General features: G+C 54.4%; 5 protein-coding genes across 5 annotated transcripts; 3 read left to right on the forward strand and 2 right to left on the reverse strand.

Annotated features, from left to right (window-relative positions):
* Positions 1-899: 899 nt before the first annotated feature.
* PHYSODRAFT_348355 (hypothetical protein) lies at positions 900-3,365 on the forward strand (the record flags this gene model as incomplete). Its single annotated transcript, XM_009539349.1, has 1 exon — positions 900-3,365. One exon carries the CDS (start codon positions 900-902, stop codon positions 3,363-3,365), a length of 2,466 nt encoding a protein of 821 aa, XP_009537644.1.
* A 624-nt stretch (positions 3,366-3,989) lies between these two features.
* Positions 3,990-5,572, reverse strand: PHYSODRAFT_348356 (hypothetical protein; the record flags this gene model as incomplete). Its single annotated transcript, XM_009539350.1, has 2 exons — positions 5,158-5,572; positions 3,990-5,116 (listed from the first exon to the last, which is right to left on the reverse strand). The coding sequence occupies exons 1-2, from the start codon at positions 5,471-5,473 to the stop codon at positions 3,990-3,992; spliced, it is 1,443 nt and encodes a 480-aa protein (XP_009537645.1). The 5' UTR covers positions 5,474-5,572.
* A 2,615-nt stretch (positions 5,573-8,187) lies between these two features.
* On the reverse strand, positions 8,188-8,544 carry PHYSODRAFT_530476 (hypothetical protein; the record flags this gene model as incomplete). Its single annotated transcript, XM_009539351.1, has 1 exon — positions 8,188-8,544. A coding segment is annotated over one exon (357 nt), but the record flags the coding sequence as incomplete, so codon positions are not given.
* A 1,798-nt stretch (positions 8,545-10,342) lies between these two features.
* PHYSODRAFT_530872 (hypothetical protein) lies at positions 10,343-11,394 on the forward strand (the record flags this gene model as incomplete). Its single annotated transcript, XM_009539352.1, has 2 exons — positions 10,343-10,584; positions 10,836-11,394. Coding segments are annotated over 2 exons (801 nt in total), but the record flags the coding sequence as incomplete, so codon positions are not given.
* Positions 11,395-14,152: 2,758 nt separating this feature from the next.
* Positions 14,153-14,741, forward strand: PHYSODRAFT_341061 (hypothetical protein; the record flags this gene model as incomplete). The annotated part of the gene is made up of 2 exons (XM_009539353.1): positions 14,153-14,257; positions 14,394-14,741. The coding sequence occupies 2 exons, from the start codon at positions 14,153-14,155 to the stop codon at positions 14,739-14,741; spliced, it is 453 nt and encodes a 150-aa protein (XP_009537648.1).
* Positions 14,742-15,716: the final 975 nt, after the last annotated feature.

A 15,716-nucleotide genomic window follows, 5' to 3' on the forward strand; every position in this document is an offset into this window, starting at 1 on the left:
TGGACATCGGCCAGATCGGGTCGTGGTGTACGGCAGGAGGCGTGTGATGAAGAGGGCAAGCCAGTGGACTAGTGCCACCGGCTGAAGGCGGTCGTTTAGCAAGCAGTGGAAGTTGGTGATGGCGACGACAGAAGATCGCAGTGTGTGGGCGACATGCCGGGACAAGAGCGAAGAAGTATACGAGCGAGGAGAGGCGAGATCAAGGACAGGAACGTGAGGCTGTGAGGCCACGAGCATGGAGAAGGAGTCGAAGAGGGAGAGGTCCAGTAAGTAGGCAGGCGCCCGTGCGTAGGAGTAGATACAGCGGGGATAGGATTGAGTAGGAGGATACTGAGCGGCGGTCGGCCGACTCGACCCTCAGTTGCGGTTTTTCATAGGATTGTGGAGAGTCAAGACTAATATACACGAGTTGCGCCGAACGCACGGGATTCCGGTCTTTGGAGCAGCGACGAAGAGCGTCGGCCAAAGCGACGGCAATAGCGAAGGTACGGCAGTGGTAGGCCAGTGCACAGATGAGGGCAGTGTTCGAGTAGGGCGGCAGGACTGTGGAGAGAGACCACGGGGGCTGTGGTGTTGGAGCAGCCGCTGGTACCCCTCCCAGACACTCTCACACCTCCAAGCGTTGGTATATTGACTGTTTGCTTGTATGTAGTGCTTCCACACAACCCCATAGATATGCATTCCGTATTCTGATGAGGAGTAGCTGCGAAATGGCCGACCCAAAATCCGAATCCGAAGCAAATCCTTTTTGCAATAGGTCTGTTTGCGAAAGCTCTCTATTAATAATAGTTCGGACCAGTGCGGCGTATCATTGGTTGAAAATCTATTGCACACAGGCACCTTCATGTCCGCTTAAGTACGCAAGAAATTCTCCCTCCCTTCTGCGGGCTCGAGGAAAGATGGTGAAGCTCTACTGTGCGGTCGTAGGTGTGGCAGGCAGCGCGTTCTCGGTGCGAGTAGATGAGAGCGACACGGTGGACGACTTGAAGGACGCGATCAAGGCGAAGAAGCCGAACGACTTCAAGGACATCGACGCAGACAAGCTGGAGCTCTACGTGGCGAAGAGGGATGGTGTGTGGCTGACGGAGGCAGACGTGAAGAGCGGCGTAGCGGACATCACGGGCCTCGTGCGGTTGGAAGTGGTGCGGGCGAAGCTATTTAGTGTGGGGCTGTCGGATGAAGTTGTCAGCGAAGTGGATGCCCAAGAAGAAGCAGCAGGGAGAGGCCCGGTGAACGTGCTGGTGGTGGTTCCGATGAAAAAGCGCAGAGTGGATGCGGGAGTGGACGAGGAGAGGAGATTTTTCGACACGAGAGACTTCCCTCCGCTGCTGGCGCCGCCACAGCGTGGCGCGACTGTGGAATCACCAGAGGCGCAGTGGGAGAAGTTGTTGAATTCGCTGGAGTGGAAGGAGCCAAAGCGACTTTGCGCAAGTTCTGGACAGAATTGGCCATATCAAGGGGAATCAGAGCTTGCGGGTCATCTTGTGGAGCCGCTTGCACTGCATTATACTGCCTGGTATCTCCAGAACGAGGACAAGCAGAATCACGCCATCAACCTAGTGCTGAGTGGACCAGGCACGGGAAAGTCGCGCATGCTGGATCAAATGAAGGGCTTGATGTGTGCAGCTGCTGCCCGCTCGAACAACCGAAAGCTCAAAGAGAGAATGGAGAACGCATTTGTGTTTAGTGTGACGTTCGAAAACGGCACTTCGGCGACTGGATCATTACTTGATCGTGACAATCCTGAGTTCGACATCAGCTACCGAATGCTCTACCAACTCTCGAAAGACAAAAAAGCGTGGCCGGTGTTTGTTGACAAGCTGCGCATGATGTGCTCATCACTTCCTTTGCGTATTCAGATCGTGATTGACATTTTGGCCAAACTGAAAGGGATTGACGATGTGAAGAAAATGACGGTGATTTTGTGTGTCGATGGCCTCCAGAAGCTGGTCAATGATGGTACCAAAAGCTGCGACTTCTACCGCGTGTTGGCTTCAGTCTGCAGCTTCTTGAATTCGTCCAGAGCGTTTGCTGTTTGTGTTTGTTCGGCAACCGTTCAAAGTCCCGTCGATAAGGCACTTTCGGACTCTCCTCAGAAGCGCGTGTTTCTAGTCCCACCTCCATTACGTGGCCACGAAGTCCTGCCAACGAAGACAAGGATCGAGAAGCAGTTGGTAGACGACATGGGTGGGCATGGACGAGCTCTGGAAACACTACAACTCTTTCTGAGCCACTACACGAAAGACCAATTGGAGGAAATGGACCCAACATGGATGTTTGAGAAAGTGTGCGATGCGTTGCGACTCCAATATGGTGATATCTTTGCGTCTCCGTTTTTCCAAGATCCGTACAATTGCCGAGAAGTGCTCGCCGCAATCCTCTCTCGTCGTCGTTATAAGCTGTTTGATCGTATTGGGCGCACGGACATGACCGTAGATTGTCTTCGAAGCTTCGGATTGTTCCGATGGGGCGCGGAAGGCCATTTGGAATGCGCTTTCATTCTTCTTGTGCTGCTGATGCAGAAACTCCCGAAGAAGCTCGGTGAAGTAGATAATTTCGACGACCATCTCACGCGTACGGTTTTGGTATGGCAGCGATTTGAACAATTCGTGGCGTTTTACCGTCGAGTGAAATCGATCGCCTACTGCGAGACTCCGGTCGCACTGTCCAGTTTCCACGCTGGCGCTCGTTTTGGTGCTATCCAAGACATTATTATAACAGAGCCGACTTCACGCACTGTCGTGGAAGCACTGCGCCAAGAAGATACAAAATCCAGTTCCGATGATTCGACGTGCTTCACAAATCGTGATGGCGGCGTGAAGATTTCAGATATGGATACGATCGTCATCAACGGTGCTAGTGCTTCAGCTGGCGACTTATTTATGCGAGTTCAATTGAAGGTCGGTCGTCAAAACGTCCAATGCAACGAAGTGATTCAATGCAAGCTGCTTCAAACCAAGCAGAAGATACACGAAGACGCGTATGCCAAAGAACGAGCTAAAGCGGCAAACGAAAGCTCGGATGTGTTTTTGCTCGTTACGCCAGCACAAGCGACAGAGTTTGATCTTCCTCCACGATGTGGACTTGTTTCAGCAAACGAGTTTGGCCGATATTTTGGACCGTTTACAAGTCGCGCGTATCGGAGTTTTCTGGAGCCACCAAATATCAACACAGCTTCATTCCATGAGTTACGTCGACTCGAGGGCGTGGGTGACGCAACTGCCGCGAAGATTATCGCTGAGAGAACGATACGCCGATTCTCGAATCTCGAAGATGCATTGAATCGACTGGTTCCAAGCAAGAAAGGCAAGACCGCCATGATTCTGAGCCGCATGCATTACGATGACGATGAGGCTGATCTGTAACTCGATTTACATTGGCTGTTGTGCAAATGCTCGTCTAGCATGGCACTTTTCTTAGCGCAGCGCAGTCCCCCCCCAAATTAATCGAAGCGTCGCTTATTGCAATCGCGATCGACTTGTCTGTATTTCGCCGTCATGGTTATATCCCGAGTGTTGAGCATTTTCACATGGCGTATGCTGCTTCGAGTACCAATGCGGGAGTAATTTGGGTACTGTACAGTAGAAGCCACAGCAATGAATTGCAACTGGCTGCGGTGCAAACAGTGTGTGGCACCTCTGGGTACGGCTTTTTGCATGGAGGGCTCTTTCGAGAGGAAACATTGCTGCCACTGTATTCCGGTGTTTGTTGCAAGTACTCCACCACCTCCTCGCGTACGTCCGCCATTGCCAAGATACCCAAATGATGCACCTCGTTCCTACTGCTACCCAAGTCGTCCGACAGCTATCTGGATCCTCGTATTTGCTCCAGATTTTATCGGACCCCGATCAGGAAAACGAGCTCAAGCACATGATGGAGTTGTTCGCACCATACTTGCAAACTGCTGGTCAATAGAAACGAACATGATATTGGCTCGAAGCAACATGCATCTTTCCCGCTACAGTACACTATCCGACACTGACGACTGCTTAGCGGCGACGGCGCTCCTCGTACTCTGCCTGGATCTCCTCGTTGGTCTTTCCCGCCGTCTCCGGCACGAGCATGAGCGACAGGAAGTAGAAGATGATGAGCAGCACCGTGAAGGGCGTGTAGCTCCAGTCGTCGAAGGCGTCGGCCAGGTACGGGTAGCCCACGCCGACGATGAGGTTGCACAGCCAGTTGGCGCCGATGCAGATGGACGAGGCTCTGGCGCGCACCGAGTCCGGGAACATGTCGGCCGTCATGACCCAGACGAGCGGCCCGAGCGTGACGCCGAAGACGATGACGTAGAGCGCCGTGAAGACGATGGAGAGCGCCGACACGTCCACGAGGAAGGCGACGGTCATGCCGATGGACATGACGACCATGCCGGCGATGCCCCAGAGGATCATGTTGCGGTTGCCGAAGCGCGTGGCCAGCACGCCCGTGAAGAAGGCCGGCCAGATGTTGATGAAGTCGATGATGAGCGTGCCGACGCGCGAGTCCGAGATGCCGGCGTCCGAGAAGATGTTGCCTGAGTAGTAGAAGACGGCGTTGATGCCCGAGAGCTGCTGCGTGCAGGACAGCAGGAGCGCGCCGAGGAACTGCAGGCGGTACTTGGGCGACCAGATCGACTCGGCCGGCTGCGAGCTGGCGGCGTATCCGGCCTCGGCCTCGCTCGGCTGCTTGTTGGCCTCGAGCCAGCCCAGCGCGGTCTGCACGTGCTCCTCGCCGTACAGACGCGTGATGACCTGCCTGGCCTCCTCGCGGCGGTTCTTCATGAGCAGCCACGCGGGGCTCTCGACGGCCAGCGAGGGCGAAAGCAACATGTAGATGGCGGCCAGCACGATGGGGAAGCCGGCCATGTAGCGCCATCCATCGCCGCTGTCGGCGAAGAAGAAGCAGATGGCCGGCACCAAGATGCCGATGGTGGTGGAGATCTGCAGGCCCAGGCCGAGGTGGCTGCGCAGGTGCGGCGGCGACAGCTCGTTCACGTACGCGCCGATGGTGCCGGTGGCGGCGCCCGAGGCGATGCCGGAGACCATGCGGTCGACGGCGAAGGGCCAGATGTTGGAGACGACGGCCTGGATGACGGCGCCGCCGACCACATGAAGAAGCAGTTGAAGAAGAGCAGCTTCTTGCGGCCCATGATGTCGCTGAAGTAGCCGCAGAGCAGACTGCCGCACATGGCGCCGAAGATCCACGCGTTCACGGCGAAGGTCCACTCGAGCTTGGAGTGGCCGCTGAAGAGCGTGCATGTGCCCGGGACGACGGGCCGCGCGTTGCACTCGTCCGTGTTGTTGTAGTCGGACAGGTTGAGCTGCGAGGTGGACCATCCGCTCTGGAAGGGCTGCAGCAGCGCCAGCAGCACGCTCGTGTAGAGGATGCGGTTGGGCTTGATCTGGAGCGCGGCGGCCTTGTTGGCATCGTCGAAGGCGACGTCGGCCTTGGGCGTGGAGACCTCGTTGTAGACGTCGTCAGGGTGCGGCGGCATGTCTAGCGAGTTAGTGAGTTGGTGCGTAGTGGACACTTGGCTTGTGCGTTGCGCGTCCAAATGAAAAATGAGCAAAGTGCTGGTCAATGAAATGATAATTCTAACAACAACTAATAGAGCGACCGTCAAGTGTGTGCGTAATTCCGTCTGAAGCCCCATGGCGACAAAATTAGGGTGGTCCACATAACATAAATACACAGTCTTGGACGCCGAAGGCGGCCCCAAGCTGCCGAGCGCAGCGATGGCGGCACCCGCGTGCGTTCTAGCGGGCCGCAGGGCCCGCCCTACAACTATGTACTAATAACACGGCGAGTAGTGCAGCGAGCCGACGAGGCGTGCGGAACGGGGGCGATTACGTCACCCTGGCGCGACGCTTGGCCTTATACTTTTTGGAACACCAGCTATTAATTAAAATGGGCCCGCCGAGTAGTAGCAGCTATCGCTGGGGTCGGGCACCCTACTACTTAGTATAATAGCGCTGTAGCGAGGTTTGCTTCATATAAACACATGCTACGATAATTGGTATGGTAGTGAGCGATAGTAGCGCATAAGTTAGCGATAGCGGCGGAGAGTAGGCGATAGAAGCGCATAGTAATCGACATCAGTGCGCGTACATATAGTGGAGGGCGTTCACTGACTCGCATAGCATATTTTACTGTAATTATTTAGGAATGCACATACTTAAGTATTATAGCTACAGCGGCGCTCTGTGTTCATCTTGGGCGAATATTTAGCTACACTTGCTTGAACGTGTTTCGTATCTTTTATTAAGGCACAGTATGTAGCGGTAGGTTAATGCGTTATTGGGATAGTAGATATTCTGACATTCATTGAGCTGGGGCTTTTTATAAGAGTTCACGTAGAAATTCCTTCTCTACCATGTTTATTGGACCGATATACATGCAGGAAACGGAATTAGCATAGCGCAAACGCATAGTTACGGGGTAAGAACTTCTTACTTTCAATCCCTTAGCTACTGTAGCGATAGGTAAACCTACCATGCTACTTACTGTAGTACAATATCAATGTTGGATCAATACAAACACATAGTAAGCTACAGAAGCGTGCGAGAAGAAAAACTTTATAGCTAAGCTAGAGGAGGATCCTAAATTTGCAGCTAGACGGAATGCGGACATTGCTGGGATTAAAAAGAAGGAGAACCGTAAGCGAAAGCGCCGTAAACAATAAAGGCTTGCAACACTTTGCTGTACCGAATAAAAACTTCAACTACAGCGTTTTCGATACGTTATCAGACTTCCGCATGGGAATCGTTATGGATTATTGTGAACGGTAAGAACTCTTTCTACGTTGGATTTCTTGTTTATAGCTGTCAGTGAAGACGGCTCGCTCCATATCGTTATCAATACTTGTAGAGCAAACTGTCACGAGTTGTACACCTCAACTTAATGCCGAACCCAAGTAATATTGATAGCTGGGAAGCAAATTATCTACCATTTTTGTTTAGAATCGATAGTTAGTAGGTGAGAGGTTTTTAGTTGCGGTGGCTTTCCAACTGATATCGACGCAAACCTTACTATCATGACGCATAACTGTGAGCATGCTGAGTGTGTTCCAGTAACGTCATGCACGATACTGGCAATATTGTACGCGCGGGAGCAAATTAAATTGAGGGAAAAGTATCGGATTTGATGAAAGTTCATGTCCATCTACGCTTTTCATTCAGAATGTCCCTCTTGTTGTGCTCATATGCTTAAAACTGCCATACCTTACTATCATATAATGTAATGACGTGCACGTAAAAAGGCATTATTTGGCGCGCGGGAGCAAGTTATAGTGTGGAAAGTATCAGATTTGATGTAAGTGTATGTAAACCCTTCACATATAAACCAGAATTTCCCTCATTGTAGTGCTTAGCTGTCTATAATGGGGAGCAGTCATGAGTACAAGTTTATCATCGTGCTAGCTCAGAAGGTTATGAATTACTAGGTTGCGTGGCAACTTTCGTGAAACCCACAAAATTATGAGGAAGGGGTAAACAAAACACAGCTCTGAATTGCTCTAACAGGCGAATGACAGTTTCATACTCCTAGATATTGTGTTGAGCAGTGGTATACGTGGTAGTTTCCTGGTCTAATGTAATTTGGAGGTTGCAGTATGCCGAAAAGCGTTGAGTATTCTAAACATGTAAATCGAAACGTGTATTTAAACCTCGATTTATCTCAACAGGTACTGAATGTCTAGACATGCGATGCAAGAGGGGTCCGGCATTTGTTCTTGGGCTGGCGGATACACCAGTGGCAGGACAGAAGTTGCCCAATTCGGTGAAATGTCACCGGGCTGTGAGAATGGGGTGGGGCTTGGCGAGGCTAACAGCGAAATGTCGAATCCTGTGTAGTGTGGAGGCATTCCTGTCACAGTAATATCTGCACTGAGTAGTTGGCTCCAGCTGGCGTCAAATTGACTGTAGCCACCGCAAATACTTGCGTCCGTTGACGCCGAGAGATCCACATCATAGAGGTCGACCGTATCGTCGTGCAGAAAATTCTGTACGGCAGAGCTGACAAGTTCAAATTGCTCCGACGGACCGGTGTATGAATCGAGCACAAATTCTGCATTGGGAGCCGCCTGTTCGAACGAAGTCGAAGGCGCGCTGTGCACCCTCAAAGGAACCTTGGTTTTGGGGCCACGTTGGCCGCTACGGCGAATGCGTTGATTCTTGAATTTTTGGTGCTGCCCGTCGACACCAGGAACACTTAGACCAAACGCAACTCGACCGCATGGGCGCACGATAAAATTTTTGTGAAGTAGGGGCACATACACTCGAAGGTGTTCATGCGTACTACCCACCCACCTGGTGGCATACCTATGTGGTGAGACTGTCGGACTGGCCACTTCACGGCAGAGCGGTAAAACGTAGCTGCAGACCTTTTCTCATCAACCATCAAGCAACCTTCAGAGACAATAACCCCATTTGGATGCGTTGCGGCCGTCTGTGAATCTCCAATACCGGAAACTTCTTCATTATCTCCAATTCCATCGCCTAGATACAGCACTCGTACGACCGACTGCTCATCCGTATTGAACACAGCAATACGCTGCGATGCGACTAGGACGTTCGCAAGCTTGTAAGCCTCTTACGGCGGGATGGGCGCGCGGAAGTGGTACCATGTTGAACACAAATTGAAGTGTATTCCGCAATAGTCAGGAGCTTAAGAATTAAACGACGAGTACCCATAGCCTTGCGGAGCGTGAAACGCTTGATACTAGCGTTAAAAACTTCACATGGGTTGTTCGTTGTTGCGAATCCACCAGGAGAATGATAGATCTGCCATCGCCAAAATCTGCTGCTGAGAATCGAAATACTCACAAAAACTCCACAGTCGATTGTCACCTTTTTCACTCGCTAGACACTCGAGCCCACACCGTCATTAACTGGCCTTGAGTAGTTGCGTAGTGTATATCAAGAATGCCACTGTAAACCGCTCCACGAACGGTATCAGGTAGATGCCGGATGCGCTTACGCACGTTGTAAAGCACGTGAAAAAAAACATCAAGTAGGTGGCGTTCTCACACCCCGTAATAGGTTGTAGCGCATTGAGCTGGGCGGCCTCCGCGTCTCCCATCACCGTGTCAATTCTGAGTCTCGTTTTCATCTGCTTCTGAAAAATCTTGGAGAAAGTTGCAATCGCCTCGTAGTACTCGCTCTGTGTTCTTTGACTTACGATGAATAGAGCGGCGAGTCGGTAAATGCGATGCTTATCAGTGAAGCCACAGGTAATAACAGGGTAACCAAGGTCGCTCAGCTTGAAGGTAGCGTCCAAATGGAAAATCAGAAACGGTTCTTGAAGTTGAAGCGCCTTTGCAGCGGGGCTGCCGTAGCTTTGCGTCAGAGGAAGCTTAACAGACTTACAGAGTCTCAGCTTAAGATAGCTCGTTCTAATACCAGAACGTACGAGTCCGTACACCTTACGGACTCCAAGAGTCAACCCTTAACTCTTAACCGTGAATCTCAAACTGCATGTATTTCCCTCTATCGCGGCCAAACCGCCTACGGTGTAAATGTATCCGGTTCACTACCTAGCATAGTGAACCCTAGTCATATGCATAATCAGTGGCTCTGAAGCCGTGTACTGATTCTCCTACTGATTTAGGTTAGCCAGTGTGTACCCACTTCATAACCCTTCGGGTAACTCTCGTGTAACCCCGTTACACCCTCCCCCACCAAACCGTGGACACGGGTGTTCACGCTTAACGGTCAACCTCCGGGTCTTGTTCCGTCAAGCCTCCTTCTCGAACGAGTCAATCCACATCGCGTGGACTTCTCTGAGAACTTCTCGGCGCAACGCGCCCCCACATGACTTCAAGTCATAAAGACTTTTGGTCTTTCGACCGCAGACAGCCTCTCGCAAGATCCGCCTCGGAGCCTCGCTCCTCTCGTGCTGCTGCACTGCGTGCCTCCGTGCCTCCGCGAACGCCAGCGCCCGCGCGCACACCCTCGACGCCTTCCAGGCTCTCGGTGTCCGTGTACTTCGCGGCGCAACGCCTGAAGCGTAGCTCGCAGCGCGCAAGTCCCAGCTCTCCTCGAGCACCAACCCGCCAGATCATGGATCCTAGGGAACTCTCTGGTGAAGAGGGCGAGGTGGACGAGTCCATGGAGGGTTCTCCGAACCGAGGAGACGCGTCTCCACTCACGCGACGCTCCCCGAGCCGCGGCGACGCTTCACCCACACCGTCGACAAGTCGTGAAGAAGGCTCGCCGGCCCCAGTTGGCTCTCCGAGCCGTCGCGATCAAGAGCCCCCGCGCACACGTTTCCAGTGCGCTCGTCGAGCCGACCGCCTGCAGAGCGCGCTGCGCCGTCGAGGGAGGAGCCGCGACCACCGCTGCGAACTCCGAACCCGTTCCCTGAACGCTCTTCCGGCCTCTACGAGCTGCGCGCGCTCACTGAGTCACGGTATTCGCCACCTCGTGGTGAGGGCGTTCACCTGGGCCCCGTCATCTCCAACCCTTTGGACGAAGCTCAGTCCAAGCCGGTTGCGGCGCAGATGGCTCCCACGTGCTCCCAGCGTCCTGAGCGGCGGCCTCTGCTGAACCCCAGCACTGCCGACTACGGCTTCCGGCCTCGCTACCCCGCGGAGGCTTGTCGCCAGGCGTTCCAGCAGTCTCTCGCGCTGCACACCATTGGGACCGCGGCCCGTACTCCGGAGGAGCTCTCACTGCGTACATCTATGCGAGAACGGCTCCTCACTCCACAATCTACGACTGTCGCGGAGTCGCCAGGCGTTCCAGCAGTCTCTCGCGCTGCACACCATTGGGCCCGTGGCCCGTACTCCGGAGGAGCTCTCACTGCGTACATCTATGCGAGAACGGCTCCTCACTCCACAATCTACGACTGTCGCGGAGTCGCCAGGCGTTCCAGCAGTCTCTCGCGCTGCACACCATTGGGCCCGTGGCCTGTACTCCGGAGGAGCTCTCACTGCGTACATCTCTGCGAGAACGGCTCCTCACTCCACAATCTACGACTGTCGCGGAGTATCGCGAGAGGCTGCGGCTGCAAGCCCAGCAGAAGTCCGTGCCCGCCATGCGGACGTACCCGGTGGTACTTAGCCCGGGGGAAGACTCAATTGAGTACGAAGCTCAGTTCGAGTCTTGGGCCGAGCATAGCCGAAAGCTCAGCTCCATGGACGCTCTCCGAGCCAGCTTCAGTGAAGTGGATGTTCGCATTGAACGCGAGCTCCGCTTCGATTTCGCGAAGGTCCGAGCCAAGCGCAGCCTCTCGGCACTCACCCAGCCGCAGACCCAGTTTAGCGCTGCGCGCTTCGCTCCTTCGAGCACTCCAGCCGCTCCTTCCCGCGAGGGAGTGAGCGCTGTGGCTCAGGGTCAGCCTCGGAGCAATGTGGCTGACCCAGCAGCTCCCCAGCTTATTGCCGGGAAGCGCGGGACGGCCGGCGTGCCGCCTTGAGCCCTCAGGGCGCTGGTGATGAAGCTGATCAAAAGTGTCCACGACGTCTGGGCAGTCTTGGCGGAGGGGCACCTCAAACTCCCATGAGTTCTCGGAGTGAGGGTACCCTCGCCATTTCACCAGATACTGGTTTTGACCCCGGCACCGCCGCTTCGCGAGGAGGCGCTCCACATGGTAATGTAGATTCCCATGCTCATCGAGCAGGGCCGGTGGAGGCCGCTGTGGGGTCCTTCGCGACTCAAAGTGAGCTCTTGGAGGTGCGGCAGCAGGCGGGCCCCCTTCGGGATCATATCCATGACGTCGATGCACGTCTGGTCCGGACTGCCACCGAACTCGACGAGCTCGCCGAGCGGACGCGATGGATCGAGGTGCCTCGAGCGGTCTGGAACCGCCTTGGGGCCCTGGAGGACTGGGTACGATACTATCGCGATCGCGATGAGCAACGTGGCCGGGCGCTCGGGGAGCTACAGCGTCAGCAGGCTGTGCTTCAGGGTCAGCTCGACCTCCTGGCCCGCATGCAGGCTCCGACTGCCGCGACTCCTGGCCTGCGGCTCTCGCTGTGCCCGCGGCACCTCCGGCGCCGATTCTTCCGCCTGTACCTGCGGTGCCCGTGTGGATGGTCTCGTCCTCGACGACCGCGACCTCCGCGCCTGTGACCTCGTCACTCTCGGTGCCTCCTTCTGCACCTGCATCGGGTCCTGGTACGGCTTGAGCAAGCCCACGTAGAAGACGGGGTGCGTCCGCATCTTCTTCGGAAGATTGAGCGTGTACGCAAGGCACTTCTTGGCCACAACCTTGAAAGGTCCGATGAAGCGCGGGCGCAACTTCGTCTTGAAGACGGCAGACACTGCATGTGTAGGTAGGTTCTTAGCATTAAGCAACACCAGGTCCCCAACCTCATAACTTTCAACATTGCCTCTGCTCCTGGCATCTGCATGTTCCTTTTGCTTGTCTTGGCTCTCAGCCATTGCATCACGCACATGTCGTAAGACACTCAGACGCGTCGACAAGAAAGCGTCAACCTGTTTACGAACAGTAGCCGGGCTGACATCGGCTAGCCGATCAGCTAAGTCGGCTTCTCCTCCCCCACCAAGCCCGAGGTCACCACGTGGCGGCGTCAGCGGGACGCGGGGATGAGACAAGCTGTTCACGTAGAACGGCGTGTAGCCTGTCGAGGCGTGCACGGCGTTGTTCAACGCAAACTCAACGAGTGGCAGCATGGCGCTCCAGCGCTTCGGCGTCTCAGCGCAAATGCTGCGGAGCACGTCCTCGACGACGCGATTTACGCGCTCGGCCTGACCATCGGTCTGCGGATGGTCCGCCGTGGACATGTCCAGCTTGGTGCCAAGCACCGCAAAGACCGCGCTCCAGAAGTTGCCCATGAAGCGGAGGTCTCGGTCCGAGACAATCGACTCAGGGAGTCCGTGTTGTCGAAACACTCGGTCCAAGAACAGCGTTGCTGTACCTTTACCATCGATGGTATCCGGCACAGCCGCAATGTGAGTAGTCGGTCCACGAAGACCACGACTCCAGTGTTGCCCGCCGCGTCCGCCGGCAGGCCAAACACAAAGTCCATACTCATGGATTGCCAGCAGCCCGAAGGGACAGGTAAACTCGCCAACGGCGCTGCAGCATGAGGTGACGACTTCACTCGCTGACACGTCTCACACGTGCGCACGTAAGTGTTCGTCCACTTGTACAGCTCCGGCCACCAATAGTGGGTGCTCACCGAGCTGTAGGTCTTCTCACGGCCAAGATGACCGGCCAGCGGCGTGTCGTGTGCCTCGTAGAGGATGCGGTACTTCAGATCCGCATCATGAGGGATGACCACGCGGGGCGTATCCTCGGGGCCAGTGTTGTAGAACAACAGGCCTCCATCGAGGGAATAACGGTGTAGCCGCGCGCGCAGCCGCGCTGACAATTTCATGTCCGAGTCTTGACACTCCTTGCTCCCCAGAGCCTTCAGCAGCGCGACACAGGTGTCGTCCTTGGCATAAGCCGTTCGGATCAGATCCGGTAATGACGAAGTCACGGTCGTTATATAAGCCAGCTCATAATCCGGCCTGCGCGACAGCGCGTCCCGTAAATACGTAATCTGCCCGATCTTTGTTAGCTGAATGATATCCATGTTGAAGTGGCATAAGTCACTGACGCGTCCTCAAAGCAGGGACCTCGTCACGAGCATCGACGGGTTGGAACGAGATCAGCTCACCGAAGGCTGCAAACTCTGCATCGCTTTTCCTTGTGCACATGGCCCATGTCATGGGCTCCGCGCTGGAGCATTGGATCAGCTCGCACTCGCCTTCCTGTCACATCGGGCCGATCTATGTGAAATAAATCAAATGGCCGAGTCCGCTTCACTCGACTGCTCTGCTCCAGCATCTTGGCGTAATCGTTCGTGCGACTGCGAGTCACAACTTTGGAGCTCCACCAGCAGATCCTAGCAGAAAGGGGTTGTATCGATAGGACAGCTCCAACTGCAACATCGACGTCTCCTCGACAAGCACCACAACGCTAAAGTGCACGTTCCTTGCCGCCACCAGACTAGCGCAACGTTACCAAGCAGCAACAACTTCATTCAAGGTCTCATTTCCAATTCGGACGCACAACATACAAACCAGTTTCGCCCAGTACTTCTCGGTTCCACATGAAAATGCAGTCGATCGCCAGAAAATATTAAGTGTGGTCCACACTTACAATTCGATTGGCCAAAATAATATCTGCTACATCGGAGCTCACCGATCTCTAAATTGCTGACATGGGTCGCCTGCTCGGAGCAAGCGACCTCCCACCCGAGACAAAAGTCGCCGTTGCGCTCTTTCTCGTCGACCTGGCCGCCCGTGGTACTGGTGCGTCAGCAGCGGTTGCGGCCGCTGTTGATAGGTAAGTACCCTATCAAGCCTCGGACGGCGTGACTGTTGAGGAAGGACCGCATGTTTTGTGCGCACTGAATTAGTTCTGTAGTCATTTAATAAAATTTGGGTACAAAGTTGAAGCAGACGGTGGCCGAGTCCGCGACGGGGGCCAAGATCCTGGCTAAGACGCACGAGCTGGCGGACAAGATCGCGGCGGGCGCGACCATCGTCGACAGCGCCATGAGAGATGAGGAGAGCATCTTGCAGGAGCAGCTCGCCAAGCAGCAGCACGAGGAGGCTGAGGAGGCCGAGCGAGAGCAGACCCGACTCAGGCAAGAAGAAGAAGAAGCAGACCGACCCGAGCGCGCCGCAGCCGAGCGCGTGGATCGAGCAATGGGACGAGGCGCTGGCAAGCTCTCCTATGTCAACAAGCAGACGGACATGTCCTCCTGGGAGAAACCCCGACGAATTCTAGCAATGAAGTATTACTAGACCGCCTAGACCCCTGAATCGTCTCACGGTGAGCCTCACCGGGTCAACAAGAATGCCACCGAGGGTTATGTGTATGCTTGCTTACGCGTAGCTGCGGGTGTGCAGCGCTTTCATGGGGGCCGTCAGCCGTGGTCTGGGGCAACTCCAGTTCGCAAACAGGTAAATCGATCGAGCCCTTCACCTGGCGCGCTCCCGGCGGGAGCCCCGCGCTCCACTTGTTCACATCGTCCAGTTCAAGTTCACCATCCCGATCTTTCTCGTCGCCAAACTACCGGTAGCGTTTATATAGAGGCTCCTTCTCGCGCTGCAACCACAAGTACACGGCTTTAGACGTACCAAGGCAGTGCCGTATATGTTCTGACACCTTGACCAACCCAGGCGAATACATGGTCATCAAGGTCAAGAGTAAGGTGCTGGTCTCTTGGGAAAATGACAGAAGTCGGAGAAAAGGTATCTGGTCAATATAGGACCCCGGCTATGGCAAGTTTAACACGGTATACCGTATTAATACCTCTCTTGTTAAGGCAAATATGCATTCTTCATGTTAACACGCGGTATCCCAGCCTACCCGCACCCCCCAGATGACAAGCCCTATGATCGAGAGCTCAATTGAGCTGAAATTTGGCACATAGTGTGCTGACAGCATAAAAAGATGTACTGTGAAGTTCCGCCTTCGTAGCGCAAGTAGAAGGTATGAATGGGCAAGGGACTACGAAATCTGCCGAAATGTGTAAATGAAATGTGCCTTTTCTGTCCATTATGGCTACATTATAGTTTGTTTTATGCCCACAATGGACGAGTTATGGTCAAAATGTCATACATTGATTGCGATACCCGTCGACGAAGGGCCTCATTGACGAGACACATATCAGGTCTCGCCTCTTTGATCCATCGTATCTCCTCCATTTTCAGTGCTGCGAGTCTACAAAGGCTGCATCTACCATTTCTTGATCGGGTCTTTCCTTTGAACTCTAA

This window comes from Phytophthora sojae, assembly GCF_000149755.1.
Source record: "Phytophthora sojae unplaced genomic scaffold PHYSOscaffold_13, whole genome shotgun sequence".
NCBI lineage: Eukaryota > Oomycota > Peronosporomycetes > Peronosporales > Peronosporaceae > Phytophthora > Phytophthora sojae.